At 45.7% G+C, this 23,432-nt stretch overlaps 1 protein-coding gene across 4 annotated transcripts in view; it reads left to right on the top strand.

Annotated features, from left to right (window-relative positions):
* The window catches only part of FNIP2 (folliculin interacting protein 2), a 459,542-nt gene that overhangs the window by 369,191 nt on the left and 66,919 nt on the right, over positions 1 to 23,432 (top strand). For all 4 annotated transcript variants that reach the window (XM_078676999.1, XM_078677002.1, XM_078677000.1 and 1 more), the window contains 2 exons: positions 19,754 to 19,900; positions 19,986 to 20,155. In XM_078676999.1, coding sequence (XP_078533125.1) covers positions 19,754 to 19,900; positions 19,986 to 20,155 — 317 coding nt within the window. The remainder of the gene's footprint in view (positions 1 to 19,753; positions 19,901 to 19,985; positions 20,156 to 23,432) is intronic.

The raw sequence follows: 23,432 nt of genomic DNA on the forward strand, positions 1-23,432 counted from the left end.
TGAGATCGCCACCCGGCCCATTACAGAGAGGGGCAGGGACGTCCAGAAGGTCACGCTACCTCGAAGGCCATTGATTGCTCTCCTCACATTGCCCTCAATCTGGTCTTCAGGACTCCGATATACGTTGATACCAAGATATTTGAATGTGGTGGGCGCCACCTGGATCTCATGGGGTCCAAACTGTACATGGGTAGGCTGCTGTCCAGCTCGGAAAAAGAAGCCCAGAGATTTACTTGGGTTTATGGCCAGGCCAGAGATTTTCTCAAAGCGTTCAAAGATGGTCGCTAGTGGGGAATGATCGCCTTGTAAATTACGAAGAAACACCAATATATCGTTGGCATATATGGAGAGCAAGTTATGGGTATCCCCAACTGGTATGCCCGCCTCTGCTGCCCAGTTTCGGAGTGCAATCGCTAGTGGTTCTAATGTGAGTACGAATAGCAATGGCGATAGCGGGCACCCCTGTCGGGTTCCCCTGTGAACGGTATAACTGTCTGAGGTGTGTCCGCCAGTTCGCGCTCTAGCCGTTGGGTCCGTATATAACAGCCGTATCCAGGCTACTAGAGCCTCCGGGAAGCCGAAGCGGCCTAGAACTTCAAACATAAAGTCCCATGACGGGGAATCAAACGCCTGTCGGAGGTCCAGGGCTATGCAGCCTGCCTGCGGCAGTTCTCGTGGGGTGGTCGTCATAAGGGCATGAAGACGTCGCGTATTTTGGGAGGTGCTTCTCTCTGGGAGGAAGCCACATTGGTCAGAGTGGATCAGGTCAGGTAGATGGGCTTGTATTCGTAAGGCAATAGCTTTGCTGAGTATTTTGTACTCCGAGGAGAGCATGGAGAGGGGTCTATAATTGGTCACGTCAAGGGCGTCTCTGCCGGGTTTCGGTATAGATATCACCAAGGCCTGCATGGTCGTGACCGGCAGATGGCCGACCTCAAAAGCAGTTTTGTAAATTCGTTCTAGGATAGGTACCAGGGTCTCGGAGTAGGTTTGGTAGAACTCCCCCGGTAGCCCATCCATGCCCGGCGTCTTACCCCGATTAAGTGTGTGGATAGCCACTTTTATTCCCTGTTGCGTTATGGGTCCGGCTAGGGACGTTTGGATGTCGTGGGTCAGGGTCGGAAATGTCAGGTCTCCTAGGAAATCTAACATAGCATCTCTAGTGTCTGCAGGAGGAGGAGCATAGAGGCCCTCCAGATGGATCTTGAACACAGTGTTGATCTCTAGTTGTGTATGTACCTGTCTGCGTGACCCATCCCGGATGCTCGAGATTACCGGAGTCTCAGGGGTGCCTCGGATCAGACGAGCTAGCAGTGCCCCGGATCTATCCGCCTCCGCCTGTTGTCGTCTCAGATAGTCCCCATAGTGTATGACCCGTAAGGTTTCTAGGGTTTCTGCATGTTCTATGTTACACAATTGTAAGTCCTCCCCGCGCTCCGGGTCATTCCCTGCCTCAGTCTCAAGCTTTTTCAAGCGGTCCTCCACGTCACATAATTTGCCCTGAATTTCCTGTCTAACTCCCACCAGTCGTCCTATCGCAGCGCCCCTGAGCACAGCCTTCATTGCGACCCATACCACCAAATTCGAGGACGTAGAGTCCCAGTTTTCCTGGAAATAATTGGTCAATGTGTCAGCAAGGTGTGCGCGAAAAGGGCCATCTTCAAGTAGGGAGGGGTTGAGTCTCAAGGTGGGGACCGGTGAGGGTATTCTACTCCAGTGAAGGTCTAGTGTTTGCGGCCTATGGTCCGAAAAGGTTTTGGCGAGATAGTCTGAGGATGTACATTTGGTCAGTAAGGAGTTGGTGCAGAGGAATCTATCCAGCCGGGTATGGAGGTTATGCAATGTGGAATAGTATGAATATTCTTTGTGTGCTGGGTGTAGCATACGCCATACATCCCTCATGCCCCACCCCTGAATCCATGTCCTAAATGTGTCAGACAGTTTATGTACCCCTGTCGCCTAGAGGGGAGGGTGTGATCTATCCAGGTTCACATCTTGTATCATGTTCCAGTCACCCCCCAGGATCCAGGGGATATCTATCCAGTCTGCTAGGGCCCGGCCAACAGTTGTAAGAAATCTATCCTGCTCAAAGTTCGGGGCATAGATACTACCCAAGACCACCATTGTACCATCTAGTGTGCCCTTTACCAATACGTAGCGTCCCTGTTCATCCACTCTCCGCTCCATTTCCACGAAAGGGGTGCCGTATCTCACCCATATCGTGGCCCCCCTAGAGAAGGCAGAGTACGTAGTGGAAAAGATGGTTCCCCTCCATTTCTTCCGTAGCGTGTGCGTTTCCGACCGTGTTAGGTGGGACTCCTGCAGGAATACTATGTGTGCACGCTGGCGTAGCAAGAAGGCATGTACTCTGTGTCGCTTCTGTACCGCTCCTAGCCCCCGCACATTCCAAGTAACCAGCCTGTATTTCCCTTTCCCCTCAGCCATATCCCATTACTGGTATCATAGTATATAACAATTCACAGTGCAGCCCGGAGACGGTTCCCTCCCTTCCCCAAACATAAACTCTGGAGGCGCAGCCTCGGAACTTCGCTGTGCCGGACATGAAACTGTAGTACAGAACCAAACAATTAACGTTGCATATGCTTCTGGGGGGGTTGGCTAAGCATGGGCCGTGTCCAAAGGGCGACGCTCGTCCGCGCTGTCGGCTCAACAGCGCCGCCGGGAGAGATAGCATATAATGGTCAACTATTATTAGCCGCGTTTTTTTGGGGGAGGTCCACATGTGTCTCAATCATACAGCGTAATGTGTCTGCGTAGCACTTGAGCGTGGGGTGCGGAAGATCCGCGTGGCATAGACAATGATCGGGAAGGCCAATTCAGCCACCACCAGGGTCATCATGGCACCACAGACTCACTCTCATGCACCCCATCTGCGCACCCTCTCCCCCGCTAAGTCACAGCTTCGCATTTTTAGTATAGTGAAGGAAAAGGATACCAGTGCGACCTGAAGTTCCAGGTCCCTCCCATGTTAGAAATTACTCCTGGTCGTTGTCCAAAAGTTCATCTGCCGCTCTAGGTGTCACAGTCGGGAATAACACCACACTGTTCTCCGAGTCTGAGTGGACAGTACTGTCCTCGGTGTCCGTATGTATGGCCCCACGGTCTTCCCTGAAGGAGCCCACCAGCACAACAGCGTCTTCCTGTCCTTGCTTTTGTTGATGGAAAGTAGGCTTGCGCCGTATCGGTTCTACGCCACCCGCATCCGATCCGTCTGCCGCACGGCCCGGTCCGTGTCTTGATCCGCCGGCCGACGAACTCTGGGTCGGGTCCGGGCTCTCCCCAATATCCATCACCTCCAGCCACTCCATCACGTCCGCGGGACTTTCAAAGAAGTGCGTTTTATTGTCGTGAATCACCTTGAGGCGTGCGGGGAACAGCAGGGCGTAGCGGAGTCTGGCTCTCTGCAGTCTCTGTTTCACCTCGTAGTATGAAGACCCCTGTTTCTGCACCTGGTTGGTATAATCCGGGTATAGTGAGATACGCCTATTTTCGTACTCTGACGGATTTCAATCGGGCCTGTCTAAGTAGCGTGTCCCTATCACGGTAGTTAAGGATCTTCACAATCAGTGGCCGTGGTGGCAGTCCCGGCTTCGGTTGACCAGTGGGGATCCTGTGTGCTCTCTCCACACAGAAGAACGGTGAGAGTCCCTCTGCAGCCACTTGGTCCCGGAACCATTGTTCCATGAATTCCGTCGCGTGGGGCCCTTCGCTGCGTTCCGGAAGGCCAATGACGCGTAGGTTATTGCGGCGATTGCGTCCTTTCGCATCCTCTACACGGTCCATGAGAGTTTTCACCTGGCGCTGGATTTGTTGGATGGAATCTGAGTGTTCCGCCACCGTCTGGGCAAGGTCCGCCAACGTTGCCCCTTGATCTTTGACTTTGTCTACCAGTTTACCATGGTCGGCCTTAAGCAGTGAGAGATTAGTGGTGAGGGTGCCCATTTGCATCTCCATCGCGGCTCTAGAGTCCCTGATTTCCTTGAGTATCAGGTCCAGTTTGTCCCCCTGCTGGTCCTCCGAGAGGGCAGAGGGCAGTGTTGAAGGTGCAGGGCCACCCAGACCCGCGCCCGGGGTAGGTTCCACGGGCCCCCCGTCCCTGCCATCCGTGGCCTTTGCACCTTTCCGCACCATGGCGGCCACTCAGAGTCTCTTTCAGTGGCTAGGGTCACGTCGCAGGGCAGACCCCTCTCTCCACCCGCGTTTACTCCGCTTGGTCTCCCAGTTCGACTCTGCAGCCTTTCCTGGGCTCAGTGGGTCACCAAGTGTTCAACAGGCCACTACGTATGGCACCGGTGTTTGGAATGTCACAAGCCGCCCCCGCCGGCGGTCTCTCGAAAAGGGGGGCAGCAGGGGGACAGTCAGCGGGGAGGGGGGGGTGGGGAACCCGCTGACGTCCACTCCCCGGACCAGGGGTGGGCAGCCCCGCACCCCCCGTCCCAAGTAATAGCAGCGACTCACTCAGTTCCTCTCCTCCTCTTCGGGGCTCGTATTCGCGTCTTCTCCGGGCTCGTCCGGGTCCTCACCCCTTCAGCGAAGTGCAGTCCCAGGCCGAGCGCCCCCTTTCGCACAGCACCTCCCAGCTCACAAAGGGCACCGCCGGTGGGTCTTCTTGCTCCTCCGGTCTCGCGCTAGGACGTCGGGACTCTCAGGGCTCCAGCAATGGCGGCGGGGGGTGGGGGAGGGGAGGGGAGGGGAGGGAGGTGGGGAGAAGCAGACTGGGCAAAGCAGCGTTGTCGTGTGGCCCTCGCCCAGCGGTTGTTCCTTCGGGCTTCTGTCCTGGACATCGGCGCAGTGCAGCACCAGGCACCCCGCAGGTGGGGCTATTGTCCATGCGCCGGGCCTCAGCCTCGAACGGCCGCCTTCCGACCCACCAAGGCGCGAACCAGGGGGACCAAGGGGGGGGATGGGGTCGTCACAGTCCGCACCCCCAGCTCTGCCAGCAAGTAGACAGTGCGGCATCCGGTCGTTTCAGGGCAGCCTCCGATCTCCCCTGGCAGGCGGCGGCCCGAGTCCCGGCCACCGTCCGCACTCGAGGCCCTGGCTCGCAACGTGGGACTAGGCCGCAGGCGCTTCAGTGCAGGTTGTCGGGCAGCCGCAGGTCCCGGAGTCCTCCAACCTCCGTCGAGTCGAGCTGGGTGCTTTACCACCTGGATCCCACCGTTTATGGCGTTTGGCGGCCCCCCACACGGCGTGCAGGATGAGGGTTCCTCCCGGCGGCACCGGAGCTCTAACAGCCTCCGACCGCCATGATGGCTTGCTAGCCACGCCCCCCCAACAACAAAAAGACTTACCCTCAAGTTATACCTAAAGGCACAAGGCCCTGCATGAACTGTGGGAATTGTAACAACATAATCAGAGGAAATTCAGTCAATCATCCCATGAAAGTAACTGACATCAAACTGCATGTTAACGCCACATGTGATACTCCTAATGTAATTTACCTCATCAAATGCCCTTGCGGGAAAATTTACATAGGCAAGACTGAAAGAAAGATCAAAGTTCGTATTAACGAACACAAATCCAATATAAGAACGATGAATACTAAATCTAATGTTGCAGTCCACTTCAACGAAACACGACATATCTCAACTCCAATTCATGATACTTGAGGTTGTGAATAAATGTGAGGGAATAGATAACAGCAAATATCTATTACAACGAGAGATGGTTTGGATTTTCAAGATGCAATCTATGAAACCAGCAGGACTCGATGACCGTTTGGAATTTTCTTGTTTTTTATGAAACACCTTTAGTGGTATAATATGTCTGATACTATACTTCCATTAGTGCCGCATCATTATATAGTTTTTCATATTTTTTTATTATCTTTTTTTATTATCTGTTTATTGTTGTTTCTTGAATTGCTTTGATTGTCTGTACACATATTCTAATGTTAAACACGTACTATTTTTATGCGCACATTTACGCAAACACCTGCATACTTTCTTCCCCATAACACGAGCACTTCAACACACTCAACATGGCCGTCGAGGTGTATATTCTTTTAGTCCTTCCCCGATGTTTACACTGTTTCCAATTATCGCGGTCCGTTATTTTCCCTTCCGGGAACACGCACTGCTTCGACTACGCTGTTGTGAGCATCACAGGAAAGCTCCGTGTTTACAGCCGATTCCATCGTGCCATTTCAGATATCAAGTAAGTCGGCCCGAGCCGCGTGAGGTGACGGATTTAATAAGATGTTGCCCGTACTCTGTTTTTCACGTATACTGATACCTGCGGTCTTATTCTTTTAGCATACTCCAGTTATCACCGACACGTAAGTGCTCTATCCTTAAACCCAAAAAAACTCCGGACTATCACAGCCGTTCACTAAGCCCCCACTTACCACAGATTGTCTTTTTGTACCATTCACCACAATCACGTCCTATTTACCAGTCACTTTTATCACGTCACCTCCAAGCGAGCACATTTACATTTAGATACCGACCACCCGTGGGTGTTCTCACCTCCCCTACCTGCTTGCCACGTTGAACGCTTTCATTAGTTACTTTCGAGTTTATCTTTGTTTGTTTGTACACAGACACTTAGTGCTATATCTTTGTTATAGAGCTCCCAGACGAAGGGCAGATGAGCCCGAAATGCATTGGAGCAAGTTTGCATTTTCTAATACAAAGCAGTTATGAATGTCGAAGACTGAAAATGATATGAAATTGAAAACTATCATGAAGAAGAATGATGATCAGTGAATAAACTGTTTGAATCAACTTATGTGGAGTCTTGTTTCAAATGAACCTGAGGTGTGCCCACAACACAGGGATGCTACCATAGGCTTATGGTCGCACTGAATGGGATATATATGTTTGACGTGTTAGGACGGACAAGCCACCTGGTGGAGCACCCAACCATCAACTAACTTTAAGGAATACCTTAAGAAATACACAAAATATCAAATAACTTAAGGCTGTGCGCCCCCCACCTATTGTTTTGGTCTTTCACAGGATGGCTTGTGCATATCAGCCATGATGCAATTCTAAACTTCTTTGCACACTCCCGCTATCTTACCTGCTGGAGACAGTTTAGATCGTCCGGGCTAAATGATGGCTGCCACTACTTAGGTCCATTACAAGTGCTTCCAGCATTTCGCTGCTCCCACAGCTGATTGTCTGGAGAGGGTGGTGCGATGGAGGAAGCTGGTAGCACCCGACTGCAGTGCCAACAGCATGATTGGCCAAATGTACACGGACTAGAGGATAGTTATTCGTGTTAGGCCCAGCACCAATAAAGAACTCTGTAAGCAAGTTATGTTATGAGATTGGAACATGCATGAAAAATAAATGTACAACACAAGAAACTGTTTTTGCTGCTGATGGGAAAGTAATCGTGTTCATACCGTACTTGAGTGAATTTCACAGGGATTCGTGATTTGCAAAGTTGCTTAAAGATGGGGGTTTGTTAAGAGAAGGCGTAATCATGGCATAACTCCTTGAAGAAGGGAGATATTAAACATGGATAGGAGATCTGCTTCTAGAATGGGGATGAATTGCTTATCCATTGTAACATCTTTAAGATTTTATGTTAAGGGTGTTTCTACTCTGGCTCTGAGTAGTGCAATTATTTTAACTTTTCATATCCATCGTTGAGCTCAGGATCCAGATTTGTATGGTACTCACAGTTTTTATTCTTTCCTTCTTTCTGACAAGCTGTCAGATAATATTCCTGTATTGCATGAGTCCTTTGCGGTGAATAATATAAGTGAATCACCACACCTTCAGGGTTTGTTTTGGCCCTTTATTCGTAAAGTACACTTAGAGTTATCATGGCTCTTCTCTGACAACAGGAAATCTGACTTGCATCAATAAAAACTGATTGGAGACCTGGCTAGATAATTTCCTCATGAGCAGATCTGTTTTAACTGGTTACGTATTTCAAGACTGGCACTTTGATTACAAAGAGCAGTTAGCAGCCCTACAGCGAAACGCCAGCCACACAGACTCCATGCTCTCCGTACGCCCCCACACACTTTGAATCTCACTGGACTCTCCTATGACCAGGGACACCTGAATGCCACCTAAACCGCCCACAACAAACTACTCTACTCTCCCACTTCCACCTCTAGGCAGCATAATTTACTTGCATGTTTTACTATACTAATTCAACACAAATCCTCTATGGGTCCCGGAGTAGCGTGCTACTCGCCGAAAAAGCGCTTTCACGCCTCGTCAGGGGTAGTAATCACTATACAAATGCAATTACAATACAATATCTGTACTTCCAATATCACTCTAGAACAAACCACACCACTTACCTCGGAACCATTCATTCGTGGAAAGGCACCGCCATCCGACCCTCCAAACTATCTTCCCAGACCCCTTCCACCCTCCCCTCCACCCTCCTGGTCCGCTCCCATATTTCCCCAGTTCATGTTTAAACTACTTTCTTCTCTCCATGTTAATTGACAGATTATTCCCCCCCCCGATAAGCATTCCAGGTCCCCCACTTTTTGTCCCATTTTCTAGGGCCTCCTCTATTTTTGTAGACTTTTTTTCCAGCTATCATACAATTATCCATTTCCGCCACCCATCCAATTAGCAACGGCTTGCCTCCTGTCCCCCACTTCATAGCGATGGCCTTTTTGACCAGAGTATACCCCAGGGTGGTGAATTGTTGTTCTAGGTCTGTGAGGTCAGTTGCCTCAAAAATAATAAAAATATTTAATATAAAAAGCACAGTTTGCATTGAACCTGAATCACAAATCATGTCTTTCATTACAGGATTCTTGAAGTTAAAAATCCTTGGAGAGCCTTCATTTTAGGTTCTCCGTTTGCAAATTTTGCTCATAATTGTAGGCAAATAAGGTGAGATTTCTTTCCAGTAAGGATTTACCCACTATGCTTAACCTTCATTTGCTGACATGCTGGCCACCACAGTAGATTTACCAGGACTGCTGAAAACTATTGCCACTGGTTGGTCATGGTGTTTACCCACCCAGCCACATTCTGCAGCTGTGGTCAGTGGATCAGTGTAAACTGTGGGCATGCTAAGCAGAGACTGTTGCTATAGTAAAGGCTAATGGAGCCAGTGACCCCGTGACACTGTATGTATTCTGGTAGGCAAGGAAGAACCTGATGCAGTTTTCAAGGCTGTTAATGGCATGATTTTATAGCCTTTGTTTAGGTCATGAAGAGCCACCAACCCGCTTTAGTTTGCCCGCCAACCATCATGGACAACCAGTGGGAGGTAGGATACGCCATCACCTGCACAACTGAAGGTTGATAACATCCAACCGCTGGCTTCTCCAGATTGTCCGAAGGGGCTACTCCGGCTTTTTCGTGACCACCTCTGCTCCCCCTTGCAACAGGCTGACGAAGGATCATCTTTCCTTACTCAGCCAGGAAGTAGCCTTTTGGGCTAAGAGAGCCATAGAGAGGGTGTCAGCAGCAGAAGTATGTGTGGTTGGTATTCCAGCTACTTTTTGGTACCTAAGAAGGATGGAGGTCTTCGTCCTGTCCTAGATCTACGCCTTCTGTTTCTTCCTGGAAAAGGAGATATTCAAAATGCTCCTGCTTGCGCAAGCCCTGTCTGTCCTGGACCCTGCAAACTACATCGGTACGCCTTCACTGACAGCTGTTCACTATGAACATACCAAAGTTACACCTAACCCCTTCTCAGATGCTCCGTTTCATCGGAGCTGTTCTGGACTCAGTGCAGATTTGGCCTTATCCTCCTGAACGATGAGTCAAGGATATTCAGGCTGTGATACCGTTGTTTCAGCTTCTATCCTGGGTTTCGGTGAGAATGACTCTGAAGCTGCTGGGCCTCATGACCTCCTGCTTGTGACACATGCCTAATGGCATATGCAGGATCTGCAGTGGAACCTGGACTTCTAGTGGGTGCAGTATCAGGGGAATCTCTTCAACATGGTTCAGATCTTGAAGGGGACTTCAAAAGATTTGAGTTGGTGGTTAATGAATCACGAGTGGGTCAGTGAAAATGTTTTACCCATATTAATGGAAAACTGTGATTCACCACTTCAAACACTAAAGCTGTCAAATACTATCACCTATTTTTGACATTAGACATGCTTAGTTAGCCACCGGTATCCGTAACGCCATGCACTATAATAGAAGCCTAACCTGGGCTATGGAGAAGACCTTCATTACACTATCTAATGTAAGCTGATGAGTAATACATACAGTGCTCTTTCCAACTGAATAGAAATAGGGCTGTGTTAGACAAATTTCTGTGCCACCTAGGCCTCAGATATGAATGGGGTTGGTATATGTGTAGCGATACCATGTTGCCAACAATTACATTTCTTGGCCAGTATCCTTGCATATAAATCAGTCTATTAGAATTATTTCCCCCCAGAATAGGAAATAACATGTGGGCTCAGCATTACCAGGTCCAGATGCGATGTCCCTATTTTGAGAACAAATCCGCTTTGATTTACCACATGATGGTAAATTAGAGTGGTGGTCAGGCAGTGGGGGTTGAAAGAAAAGCAGGGGTGGCATGCTGACAGAAGGGAATAGTCTGTGCTCCTCTGTGCCATGGGTGGATGTTGGGTGGATGACAGGGGTGAAGGCATGACTGCATTTGCAACCCAAACCTAAAGAATAATGACTATTCCTAATTGTGATTTCCTTAATTTGATTTCCTATTTGTGATTGCAAATCTATAGAAATCACTAACAGAAGAATGCACTGTTTCATATATATCATGTTGCGATTTCTACAGATTCGCTATTTGGAAATCACAAAGCCAAACATTTGTAAATATGGCCCTTAGTGTGTTCGATCCTGCAGGACTTTTTAGTGTGAATTTGTTTGCAGGCCCACCTCCGAGGAAGCGTTGCTTGGATATCTATTCTGAGGTAAGGAATGTGCGGCTAGATCAGATGATCTAGTTACTTGCATTTGGTAACGCCTCATCTGGTATAGCCTCTATCTAGCCGTAGACTCCTTATCGACCCACCCATCCTCCCCGCTCTGTGAACATATTTCTAGGGAAAGGGCTTTCCCTTTTCAAGGCCGTAGTTTGCCACACCAGTGGTCAGTGTTCTTCATGGCCTGATTTCCTGGTGTGGAAAGTCGTAGAAAGAAACGTGACATCAACATGCTGGAGTGGCACTGTGCATGTCACTCCTGGCACAGACAGCACCATTTACTGGCTCACAGGGGTACTATTCATGAAAAATGTCTGCATCCAGTCTGATGCCTGGGGATAATTCTAAGGTAAGGAATCTGTGGCTAGATATCTACCAGATAAGGCGTTACCGAAGGTAAGTAAAATGTTCACCTCCCCATATCAGTTGAGGCCTAGTAGTCTCTCCTTGCTCCGACACCCAAATGGTGTCTGATACAGCGTAACAGTTCTTTACAACAACATATTATTGTTTTGCTGATCAGATATTATATGGACCATCCCAGATTTGGTTTGACTCAAAGATGTTTAATAAGTGGGGAGACTATGGCTTCTTTAAGGACTTTTAAGATCATACAACCACCTCCTAGTGATATTACTACATTTTCACTTTATACTTCACGTCTAGGCTCTGCCTATATTTTGTCTGGTGGTGCATTCCAGATGATGTATGTTATATCTGTTATTTTCTTATCAAATGTGAGACCTATTGGCTTTGTCCATGATTTTTAGTTCTGCTGTACATTAGCACTGCTTAAAATAATGTAAAAAAAACAAAAAGTGGTATGACACGGCCATCACGTCATTTTGTAAGCACACACAAACATGGATGCCTGCATCCAAGATTGCTTAGTAAATTAAAAGTTGCGTGAAATACACTTTTTTGATAGTGCAACTGCGCTTTTTTGATCTAGTGCCAATATGCTTAAAAAAAAGGACGTTTATTGCGGTGTGGACGGGGGAGACCAGGCAACACAGAGAGATGGAGGGCAGAAAAGAAAGATACAAGAGGGGATGAGAAGTGAGAGGAAACAATGGGGAAGCGCACAAACGGTGATGGAGTAAGCACGTGGACAACGGATAGTGATTGGTTGGGGAAGCGCACAAACCGCAGAGCGTGGGTGGTTGGGAACGGGTAAGCACACAGACAACGGAGGTTGATGTGATGGGAATAGTAAATCACACGAACAGCAAACGGTGGGCAGGGATTGGGAAACACACAGGCAACGGATGGTGATTGGGCATATGGAAAAGCACACAGCAGGGGGGGTGAGGAAGCAATAACAGCAACTGAGGGAGGGAGGACAAGGGGAGAAAAACACAGGCAAGAAAGAGGAATGCAAATTACACGAGGACAGCTGGAAAACATATGCATTCTTGTAGAATGCCCAACCAAAAAGATTGAAGTAGTGGGAGCTGTGGAATGGCTCAAGTAATGGGTCCATGTTCCCTGGGTGGGGCTGGGGGGTGGTCTGGGCGGGAGCCATACACTAGAAGAGGAAATTAAGCCCACAGAAGCTGACAAATAAGAAGCAGGCAAATGAGTGACAATAAAGCGAACCAGTGGTAAGCAATGAGTGGGCTCTAAGCCCACTGTAAGCTATCAGCTTTATCTCTCAACAGACAGCGCAGACCTAATACAACAAGCATTGGCATAGCCAATAGGTCTCGCCTTTAGGCCCTTATAAGTGTTTAGCCATGCACCTTCAGAGTTCGTATGGCTCAAATAACACGCAGTTATCCAAGTGCCAAACGTATGCATCTGGATTGGCGCAGCAGGATATGGCAACAAACTGGACTCTAGATTTCCGGTGTATGGCATTTCTTCTCTTGTAGTCACAGGATTACATCTTGGAATACTGCCGCGGCTTTGGGATAGCAAATACATCTGGGCCACAGTTATTTTTGGGCTGAGGAGGGATGTTCGCAACGAGGCTTTAGATGTACAGGAACCAGTGCAGTCACTGGAGTCAATGAATGCAACTGAGGAATGAATTGCAAGGATAACTGCAAAACTATGTGAAGAATAACTTGGGAATAATGCAAATGACAAAGATGTGTGTGAGTGGAAGCGCCGCTATATGAACTGCATGCACACACTGGCTTTTGAAGCTCCTAGAAGCACAGAAGGAGCTTTTGCTGATGCTGCTGGGACATCTGAAGAAGAAACTGGCTAAATGTGTGGAATAAACAACTACCATGTCCTTTCCTCGACTGACATTTAACGGACAGTCCAATCTCTCTTATTGAGACTACAGGATCAGTTCTGGTAAGAGTGAAAGGTCCAGTTGGTTTGGTCCAGCCAAGACAGCTCAAACAACAGGCATTTTCACTCATTTGTCACTCCCAACACGAGGAAGATACACGCAGCAAAGGAGATAATAGGTGGTCTCGTTCTAGAAATGCTCTTGGGGGGGGGGAGCTAGATCTTTGTACCCTATCCATTATTTAAATATTCCCATCAACACAACGGAGATTGCTGTGAACAGAACACACAAGGGGAGGAGTATATTTTACTTTGGCATTTGTTAGCTCACAGCTGATAATGGCTTTAGAAATAACATGGGTTGCGTACACAATGTCAGCACAGAGTTTCTGCTCTCAATGGGAAAAATCATGCCTTGCTCCCCATGCGCCCCCTCTCACCAACCATCTGACAGTTCTTAGCAACAAGGTTGAGAAAAACAATGTCAGAGAGAGCAAAGCCGTCCTGTGCAGGAGACATTAAATGAAGACAGAAAGAAACCGCTGGACTAACACAGAAAGCTCCGCAGTGTAGAAAGTAGGGATGGTGAGACTCCTGAATGCGAGTGTATGAGTATGAGGAAGAAGATCAAATAGGGAGTGAGTAAAGTCAGGTGAGGATGGGGGAATAAAGGTATGGGGGTGGGGTGTTGGGAAAGAGCCCTTAAAGTGTGAAGGAGAAAGAGTGTGCATGTGTGAGAGAGAGTAAGAGTCAACGAGGGGGGAGGAGAGAGAGAGAGAAACATGAAGGTGTCTGATCTTGTGTAATGCAATTGGGCTCTCATGTAAAGCGCTCCAATATCTTTCAGTAGAGTTTGCGCTATTATCTAAAAAACACTTCAAAAAAGAGAGAGAGACCGGGAAAGAGAGAAAAGTGAGAGAGGTGAATGAAGAGATAGAGATATAGGGGCAGTAAGTGAGAGACCAAGAGAGAGAGCGAAAACAAGCACGCAAGTGGTGCGTGCGTGTGCGTTTTTGCATAAAGTGCAACTCCCAATTCTTCTCATGACTTTACACATGCTGACTGAGACTGGTTTGAAATTCAACAGCGCATGAATGTGAGACTGCAAGGGAGCGGCTATGCAGCAAGTGTCAGTGAAGGAGCCAACTTGTGTATGGGAAGTAATGGATGTGGGCAAAAGAAAATGTTAAACGGCCTGCTGCAGTAGAGAGAGAGGCGGGGAGGGGGGGAAGTGGAGGCCAGCAGAGTGACGCGATCTGTGGAGGGGGAGGGAATTGAAGCGCGGAGAGAGGCATGCAAGGCTTAATGAACCTTGAAAGAAACCCACATGGTGGGTGCACGCGCACGTGCACGCAAGCTTAAGGCCAGTGGTAGCACTTTGAAAAACCCCTTACTAAAAATCGAGCATACAGCGCATGCGCTGCTCTAGGCACGACCTAAAAACAAATAATGGCTTGTCCCTCCTCTGCTCTGTTTTTCGAGATGAATAGTGATAATCAGAAAGTAGATATTTAGGGCAACAGGTTTGTTTTTGCAAGCCGTGGACATTATGGAAAAGATAGAATCTCTCTGCACATTTCTACACATTCTGAGCTACAACACTTTTTAAAAATCTTACTTGTTTAAAAATGATTCCAAAATCTTTCTGCATCACATATATAACTACTTTTTTGTGTTTAATTTTGCACTAGAGTTTCTGCTTTTATTTGTTATGTTTTCAAACATGCCATCTCTTTCATATGAAAGAGCAGCATACCAATGATTTAAGTGGTATGAAAGGGAAGTGGACAATGTGACCATGTATTAAAAGGAATAAAGTAAACCCTGCTTTACGTTATGAGGATATTGCAAGTGACCATGAAATTCCATTACCTATATGGTCGTGCAACTCCTCAGTGCTTTGCAGTATCCGTATAATGTGTTGCAGGGGTTGCTTTATCACATATAATTCATCTGCATTTGCGCATCGATAAATTGCTCTGTGACGTACAAATGAGGCTACCCCCCCTGCCTTTTACCCTCCTTGCGGCATCAAGGCACTGCAGCATCAAGTAATAGCAAAACTAGATAAACCTTCTTTATAAGTGTAGTAAAATCCTGTACCCTACAAAAGGGTGTGAATAACAATCATTGCAACTAAATATGGATCACAGTCTTTTATTAGGTCATAGTTAATAATTGTTTCCAGACAACTAGTGATGTCCTCTCCCAGCCATGATTATCATCTCTAGAATTGTATTTTAAGATTGAGTTTTCAAACGTATGTTTCCTAAGACTTTTGCAAAACATTGACATACCAAAAGATTTATGGATTCATTAAAAATAGCTGAATTCCAAACATTGGGCTATATAATTAAATTTGAATCTTCTGACCATTTTGAGTGCGACTGCCAATTGTCGGCTCTGCCAAACAACTATACATTGTAAAACTAATAAAATACAGTGAATAGAATAAAAGTAAGGCCCATTTACTGTAGTACGTTTAACACTACAGCACCTTTCACAATCTGCCACACAATATAGAATAGCTCCACCTGCCCCTAAAGCAGCTTGTTCTGGCACACCGAAAATACAACCTCTCCTTCCTATTACAGTAAAGTGTGAGGACTGCAGTGTTTCCCGAACAAAAAGACCCGCAGTGGATGTCCTGTGTACTAACGACTGGACAGTAATTCTCCTTTGGCAAATGACAGCCTTTCAGACATTGCTTAATTGGCTAGTTGAGGTAGTTGGCAGCCTGGCAGCTTGCTTGGAAAGATCGAGCACAGTGTGGTCTCTTAGGCAGGACATTCACGATAAATGAAAAGGTGCTGACGTTCACTGGCAAGAGGATACAGAGCAAGAGGAAGTTTGGCATGCCTCGGAAAACCCAGTGCTCCATTGAGAGATGACGAGACAAGTTTAACATCAGTGTCCACTTTTAAAGGGGTTCAATTATGCATTCCGTATTCCTCTGTCTTCTTTCCCACGCTGTTTTTGTAAACCATTATAGAAATCCTTTATTTTATTTATTTTATTTGTTATTTTAAAGGTTTTATATAGCGCTGGCTAGACCCGGAGGTATCAGAGCGCTTTACATGAGCATCCGATCATAGTTACAGTTTACATCGTTACAAAGGTATATAGTTATTAGAGCATGGCAACATAGTTACTTGTAAGGTCAAGATAAACAATAAGCACAAATATGAAGGGGAAAAGCAGGCAGCGGAAAGATTCAGGGAGGGGAAGGAGCTGGGGAAGTAGACGGGTAATGAAGGCGGGAAAGAGGAGGGGAGGGTGAAGGACACCGCATGGAAAGAGGAGGGGGAAGGGTGACGGGGACACAAACTGGTAGACGAGTCAAAGCAACGTCCAAAGCCCAGTAAACAGTGATCCCAGTGGAAGTGGTATCACATCCCTATCTCAGTTGTGGGAGGCTCCCTTTACACAGTGAACTCTCTCAGAGGGATCTCTCAGACTCCAAGGCCTACATACTGGATCCTACCCCAAAAAGGGGAGAGGGAGTGCTTTGGCAAGGGGTGCCATACCATACCTCAGTTGTGAGTGGCTTCCTTGGCGCAGTGGTTGGACTTTTATTTCTGGCGTTGGTCTTCTGATACTAATTTCTCTTGTGCTGTGGCCTGGTTGTCTGCATAGGCCTCGCAGGTGTTGGCCTCATCCACCTCGGTCCCATTTTCCAGTCGTCCATTGTGGTCTTTATTTCTCTATTCTAGCAGGGTTGTTTTCACCTGCTGTTTTCTGCTCGATTGTCTCACATCTGCCTAATCGTACCGTTCTGTCAGTAGTGCTGATTCTGTCTGCTCCCTTGGTTTTCCGGGGTGTGTACTTCCGCCCCACCCGCTCACTTTAAACTGGGCCATATGGCTAGTTGCCAGTTTGCCGTTGTCTCTCCTTAATCCTGTGGCCGCCGCATTGGTCATTGTATGTACCCTTCTTGGGAACCTGTTATTGTACAGTGTGAAATCTGTATAAGTTTATGTTCATAGATATGTTATATATATATTTTCATATCTCTCTAATTATATGTGTTTTATACCTTCTTTTCTCTAGATTCTGTTCGGCATAGTCCCAGAGAGCCTCCTCTCTCTCGAAGTGGTCTATGGCATAATTGCTATTTCTCATGATGCTTTATCAGCTGTTGGTTGAAGCTTTCTGCCATGCATACTTCTATGGCTGGGAGCTTGGCTCAGGAGTTTCAGCTGTTGTCCTTAACCTTCCGCCTCAGTCTCTTTGACCGGTTGTCCTTCCGGGCGGGGGGGGGGCGTTGTAGAGCTATGTATATATGATGTGTTCCTCCTACCTGTCTTGTTCGCCTGCCATGCATTTTCTCCCATGTCTTTGCACGGCTGCGGAATCATTTCTATACAGGGTTCTCCCCGAGTTTCTGGTGGGGTACTTTCTGCCACCCCTCCCTTCCTGGCAAGCAGTCTCACTTTTTCTTATTCAGACCGGATAGCAGTGTCTGGGATATTTCATGGAATCAGTTTGCAGGCCCTCTTCCAGGATGGCATTGCTTGTGTATCTATTCTAAGGTAGGGAATCTGCGGCTAGACGTCTTGATTAAATTAAGTTAATTACCTTCGGTAACGTTTTATCTGGTAGAGACTAGACCTAGCTGCAGATTCCTTACTGACCCACCCATCCTCCCTGCTCCGAGAACTGATTCTCCCCATCTTCCAGTTCCCTTCTTTGCACCCTTTTGTCTTTCATTTCCAAAAGAAAAAAACATACAGAGGGGAGACCAAGAAGGACAATCCAAACTTCAAGTTGTTCTTCATAAAAGTGTTTTTCACAAAGAGGACTCTTTTTTTAACACACTGTTTCCATGGCAGTTTCTATACGTGGTCTGTGTTTTACAGCGGGAAAGTAGTCGCGGAAGAAATTGACGTCAGCGAGTTAGGGGAGGGCTTATATGGACTCTGACGTCGCATCCGGTGGTCGGTGACATACGGAGTCCCTCAGTGCTCTTACCGATGCACAGAAGTACTGCTGTAGAAAGATTTCTGGATCCAGTCTGGCACCTGGGGATAATTCTAAGGTAAGGAATCTGCAGCTAGAGCTAGACTCTTAACAAATAAGGCATTACCGAAGGTAAGTAACTTATTCATACATTACAATCAGATTTGCTGCCATTAAATACTTACATTTCATGTTGAGATATACAATGTTTACAGGTTGGAGGTCTTCTCAGAAACAGTTTCATGGTTCTCAAAGGTCTTCTCTTAAACCAAGGAGAAAAACATTGGTGTCCTAACAGAAATAAATTGTGACAAATAGAATTTGGCAGCAGCATTTCTGAGACACACATTTTTAATTGTTCAAAAAACGTAATTAAGGTAAAGAAAATAAATATTTATGATATTGGTGGTGGTGTTTTTATGATGATGGAGGATCATTTAGTGCCACTGTTGAGATTCTTTTCATAAAGATTTTGATAAATTACTAACATCATGGTTTCTCTGGGATGCAATTTCAGAATATCGAACAATATAATACCACTTTTAATTTAAGACAAGCAGCACAAGAATCTTGTTCTAGTGGACCAATGTGAGCGCAGTATGAATGGTTTTGGAAAAGAATATGCGTACCTTTCATTTAGGTATGGTTCCTTCTGTCCCTCTATATTTGTCAGTTTTCATGCACTGTAGTATTTTGTAATCATGCACAATATATTATTTGTGGTAGATCAAGTTTTGCAGTTCTCTGTGATTTCACAATCTGATATCTTTAAATAGACCTTTCTTCTCAATTACACAAAGAGCATTGGTGGTTGGAGCATCTCTTAGTTGTTTCAAGATAAATGGATGAATGAAATGCCATTTGTAAAGCGCCTGGTTACACCAACGGTGTGTCCCCCGCTCTAGGATCATACCTAGGCAAGAGAAGAAGAGCATTGGTGGTTGCAGAATGAAGGTACAAGATAGCCACCAAAAATTACGATGCCGATAGCCAGGTTTTTAATTGTTCTCCAAAGGAGTTTTCCAGAGAGTCAGAGCGCAACATTAGTGGGCAGGGATGGATACCCAGAATATTTGCAGTACATGTAGACTGAAATTGTGATTTCAACTGTAAATGTATCCAGTTCTTGGGGGTCTCTTCATCATCAACTGATTAGTTGAATAGTTTTACATTTTGATTGACTCCTCCAATACCCCCATATACAAAAGCCATTGAGTTCTTTCTAGAAGCTCACTACTGGTATAATATTGTATTGGAAGAGTATTCAAAGAATTTCAATCAGACAGATCTATTTCTGAAGGCTTGGTTTAATGTGTGTTGTTGTGTGAATTGCTTCTAAAGCACTTAATGCCATACAAGTTGCTTCAGAGTGCTAGAGGGAAGGCGAAAAGATGAGACAGCTGCTTGCAAAGAGTTTCTTGTTTATAGTATTTTAAAGGGATCCATGAAGGTCTTTAGAACTTAATAGCCAGCATATGGGTTGCTTTAGCAGTGAAGAATACAGAACACATAATCGCTATTTTATCATGATTATAGGTCAAGGATTTGGGAAATTATGCTATTAATATTGATAGAACAAATTGTATAAAGAAACCAAATTCTGTTTCAATTTAGTTAAATACATGTTAACTAGTATTCATTCTTTGGCTTTTCACACATGGAATAGTAATTGTCTTCTCATAGGGAAACAATTTGGAACCTCTACTCCATTCCTCGTATCAATGAACCAGTGTGGCTGACCATGATGTCCAACATGCCAGAAAAGAACCATCTCTGTCATCATTTTCTCAAAGAACTGACTCTTCTAACAGAGCAGACCAATAGGAACCAGTATGTAGTCATCTTCGTAGTGCTTTTTATAATATTGTTCAAATTTTTATTTTTCCAGTATTAAAGATATTATTTTTATTGTTAGGTTTTTGGCTGCTTTACTTACTGCTGTGCTGACTTACCATCTGGCCTGGGTACCTACAGTAATGCCAAACGATCATCCTCCTATTAAGTCATTCTCAGAAAAGCTTGCCTCCCAGTCTGTCAACCTGCTGGCAAAATCTCATCCTTATAACCCACTCTGGGCACAGCTTGGTAAGTAAACGGGCTTGTGAACTGCGTCCTGATTCATGCTGAAGAAAGCTGCAGAGGCCGCACATTTCAGTGGTGACCACAATATTTTTAGGTATAGCAATGTGTGTTGATGTATCAACTGTATGTAGCAAGATTGCTGTGTCCCTTACACAGTGTCGGCAGAATCTGTGCATTGACAGAAGAGAGTAACATTCATTGATTAATATTACTAGGTTCTAGCATTTAGCTTTTCTCCTTTTATGTAAAGACTGAACGAAGCTACTGTTTTAGGAATGTTTATTATCCCATTGTGTGGACTGTCAGAGATTGCTAGAACTACGACTGGGAATGTGTATTCCCTAAGCCTGGCTTTTATTTCATATCCCATTACCAACTCAATTTCTCCCTTTGTCTTTCCAGCCTTTGTATTAACCCTGACTACTTGTTTTTCTTCTTTAAAAAAATATTGCAGGAGGTATTTGAGAACAATGAGTGAGTTGCTTACTTTAACATTTTAGCACCATCTTGTTGGGTTTTCTATTCCCAATAACTTCTCTTGCCTGGATTAGGTAAGTGTTGAATAGAAGGGCAAGCATTCATGCCCTCCTTTTTGCTGGGGCACATTGGGATGCCCTGTATCTGAAAGTTCCTTTTACAGGTAGTCAACTGGTACATGTAATTCTATTTATTAGATTATTGGTGTCAGTCCTCCCATTTAAAGGGGTAGTGGCTCAGCTTATAATATGATTGAACTCGGGGAGGCGCCTGATGAAAAGGTGAAGAGGAACAGTGTTTATTGGCATAGCCAGATGAAACCGTTTTGATGATGTATTTATCTCAAATGTGGTTGCTTTCTGATCCTTTTCAATGTGTGCCTCTTTTGCCTGTTCTAGTGCTGTCCATGTTACAGTTCCATCATACCTGCAACCATTAGCAAGAGGTCTAAGCCTTTCATCAAACTGAAGGTCAACCACTTGGCGTTTTGTCGAGCTGTCGTCTCTTAGGTGCCATTGTACCTGATTATCAATGATGATACCCTTGGTGCTCATTTTAGGCCATCTTCATGACTGCAGATCCATTGATCTCAGCTCATGTGTGTGTTCCTCCAATTTGCTTATTTGTAACTACCAAGAATGGCCGAAGTAATTTACCAGTATTCATGTATTAACCACATCTGTGGCTACCTATAGAAAGAATTTCCACATGTGACGTGTTTTAAACTATTCAGTGTAATTTAATCAAAGTTTGATTTTTATGTAAAATTAAAACTCTTTCACCTGGTCTTGGCTGATTCACTTATCACCTGGTAGGTTGGTGTCATTCCTGAGACGCACTGTCCACTCCTATCACTGTTTCCCAATGGGAGGACACCCCTACAACTGTGTTTAATTGCCCTTTGTGTGTCCCTGCTAAACTGCTGTGGTGACTACCACCTCTACAACTATCAGCATAGCGACCTTGGTTTCAGTCCTGGTTTGTTCTTCCCTCCCTGCCTTTCATGAGGCAGCCTCTCTGAAGGAGTGAAAGGCATAGTTTTTCCTCTGTGGCTTTCAACATGAGACACAACTATTATTTAGTACAGTATTGGCATAGATCTGACTGCCCTTTGTCTGCGCTATTCTGGTACTGGGGTATCCTGGATTCCTCCAGGTGCACTCATTCTTCATTCACCCACCATTTATCCTTTCTACCTACTACTAGTCAGGATGACGGAACTGCTTGATCAGTTGCGCTTACAGAGATAGTACAAACCCACCCAAAAGTCTTTGCTTTTGGGAGCCACCTTTCACCACCCACAACACCTCCGGGCGAGACTCCCATAGTCAGCCTGTCTTTGAGAATCTAGTACTCCTCCTATACCTACCTTTGTTCTGAAAAGAAAAAAATCATACTTCAGGAAACTCTGATAGGACTTGCTTTCTTGTCATCCTTCTTCCACTGATTATTTACATCGGCTCTCAGGAAAGTAGTTGTAACCAGTCTAACTTCTGCTTTTATACACAGTCCCACAGCCTTTTTATGATGGCTTGAAACCCTGAAACTCCAACATATCCATTTGCTAAACTCATATTACTTCCCAAAACATAATTCCACAAAGGAAAGAGTATTAAGCAATGTTCCACCATAGTCCACATTAAGAAGATCCAGTTAAATTGGCTCAAACACTCTTCCTCTTAAGTGAGCCTTGTACTCAATCTTGAAGGTGCCTACTGATGGGCATTGTTGGACTGAAATGGAAAATATGCTTTGTTGTGTATTGCATGTTTCTTTGAAACATCTTTGTCAAGTATATACCTTTGGTAAACCCCCAGTTTCTCTTATGTTTGGCAATTAATTCATCCAACATACGCCCCTTCATTCTTTTGTCTTGAATATCACTTTACCTTCCTCTGCCATGATTTGAAAACTCCAGTGGCTCCTTGATTTCTCAAAATCTACCCACCCCGGAATTCTGTTGTCCCAAATGGACTTCGACAGCATTAAGTCAACTAATACCTAGGGAACAAAGCCCAGTTGGCCATTGGCTAAATCTAGCTGCAAGCCAGCTCTATCGCCAGTGATGTTCCCAATGCTCCATCTTGTCACTGATGATCTTCTATGTGTATTTAAAGTCCTTGGAAGTCCTGTTTGCTGACAGGGTCTTCTTGGTTCACCAACTCTTGCACCTAGTTATATCAGTCACCGTTTTTCTGCAAGATGATTAAGGCCTACCTCATACGAACCCAAACCAAGATGACATTTGCACTATCTCCAAGGACTGGAAACAGCAACAGGTATAGATGTTAATGACTTCACTTGTGGTAGATAGTGCTGAACCTCAATCTCTTCTTTAGTTCTCACATCGCACGATACACAAATGCTGCCTTTTCAGTAAGTGTCTCTTCCTCACAAATCAATGCCCTTCCTCTCAGATAGCAGATTTTAAAACAGCAGTCCAGGCTCTGTTTTTTTTTTATCTCTCAATAGGGACACTGCTCCTTCAAGATTTTTCCTCCTTTTGACCCCTTGATGGCTCCTGCTTACCACGCATTCTTGCTCTGCAAAGGTAGCATCGTGCTGCAGGAAGGAATCATGCTAGAGTCCGGCAGCACTAGAATCAAAAGTGAAGACTCCGCCAGATCCACAGAGTGTGGGCAATAAATGTTCAGCCTCAAATTGACAGAGCGACAGCTGACGTAAAATACTGGACAGCCCTCCCATTGTACCTGCTGGGTAGATAAGCAATATTCAAAACAGTGACGTTCCCCCGGCGACTTTATACACTGCAGAATTTCCTTTTCTCTGCTCCTAAATCCTT

The sequence above is a fragment of the Lissotriton helveticus genome, chromosome 2_1, assembly GCF_964261635.1.
Source record: "Lissotriton helveticus chromosome 2_1, aLisHel1.1, whole genome shotgun sequence".
NCBI lineage: Eukaryota > Metazoa > Chordata > Amphibia > Caudata > Salamandridae > Lissotriton > Lissotriton helveticus.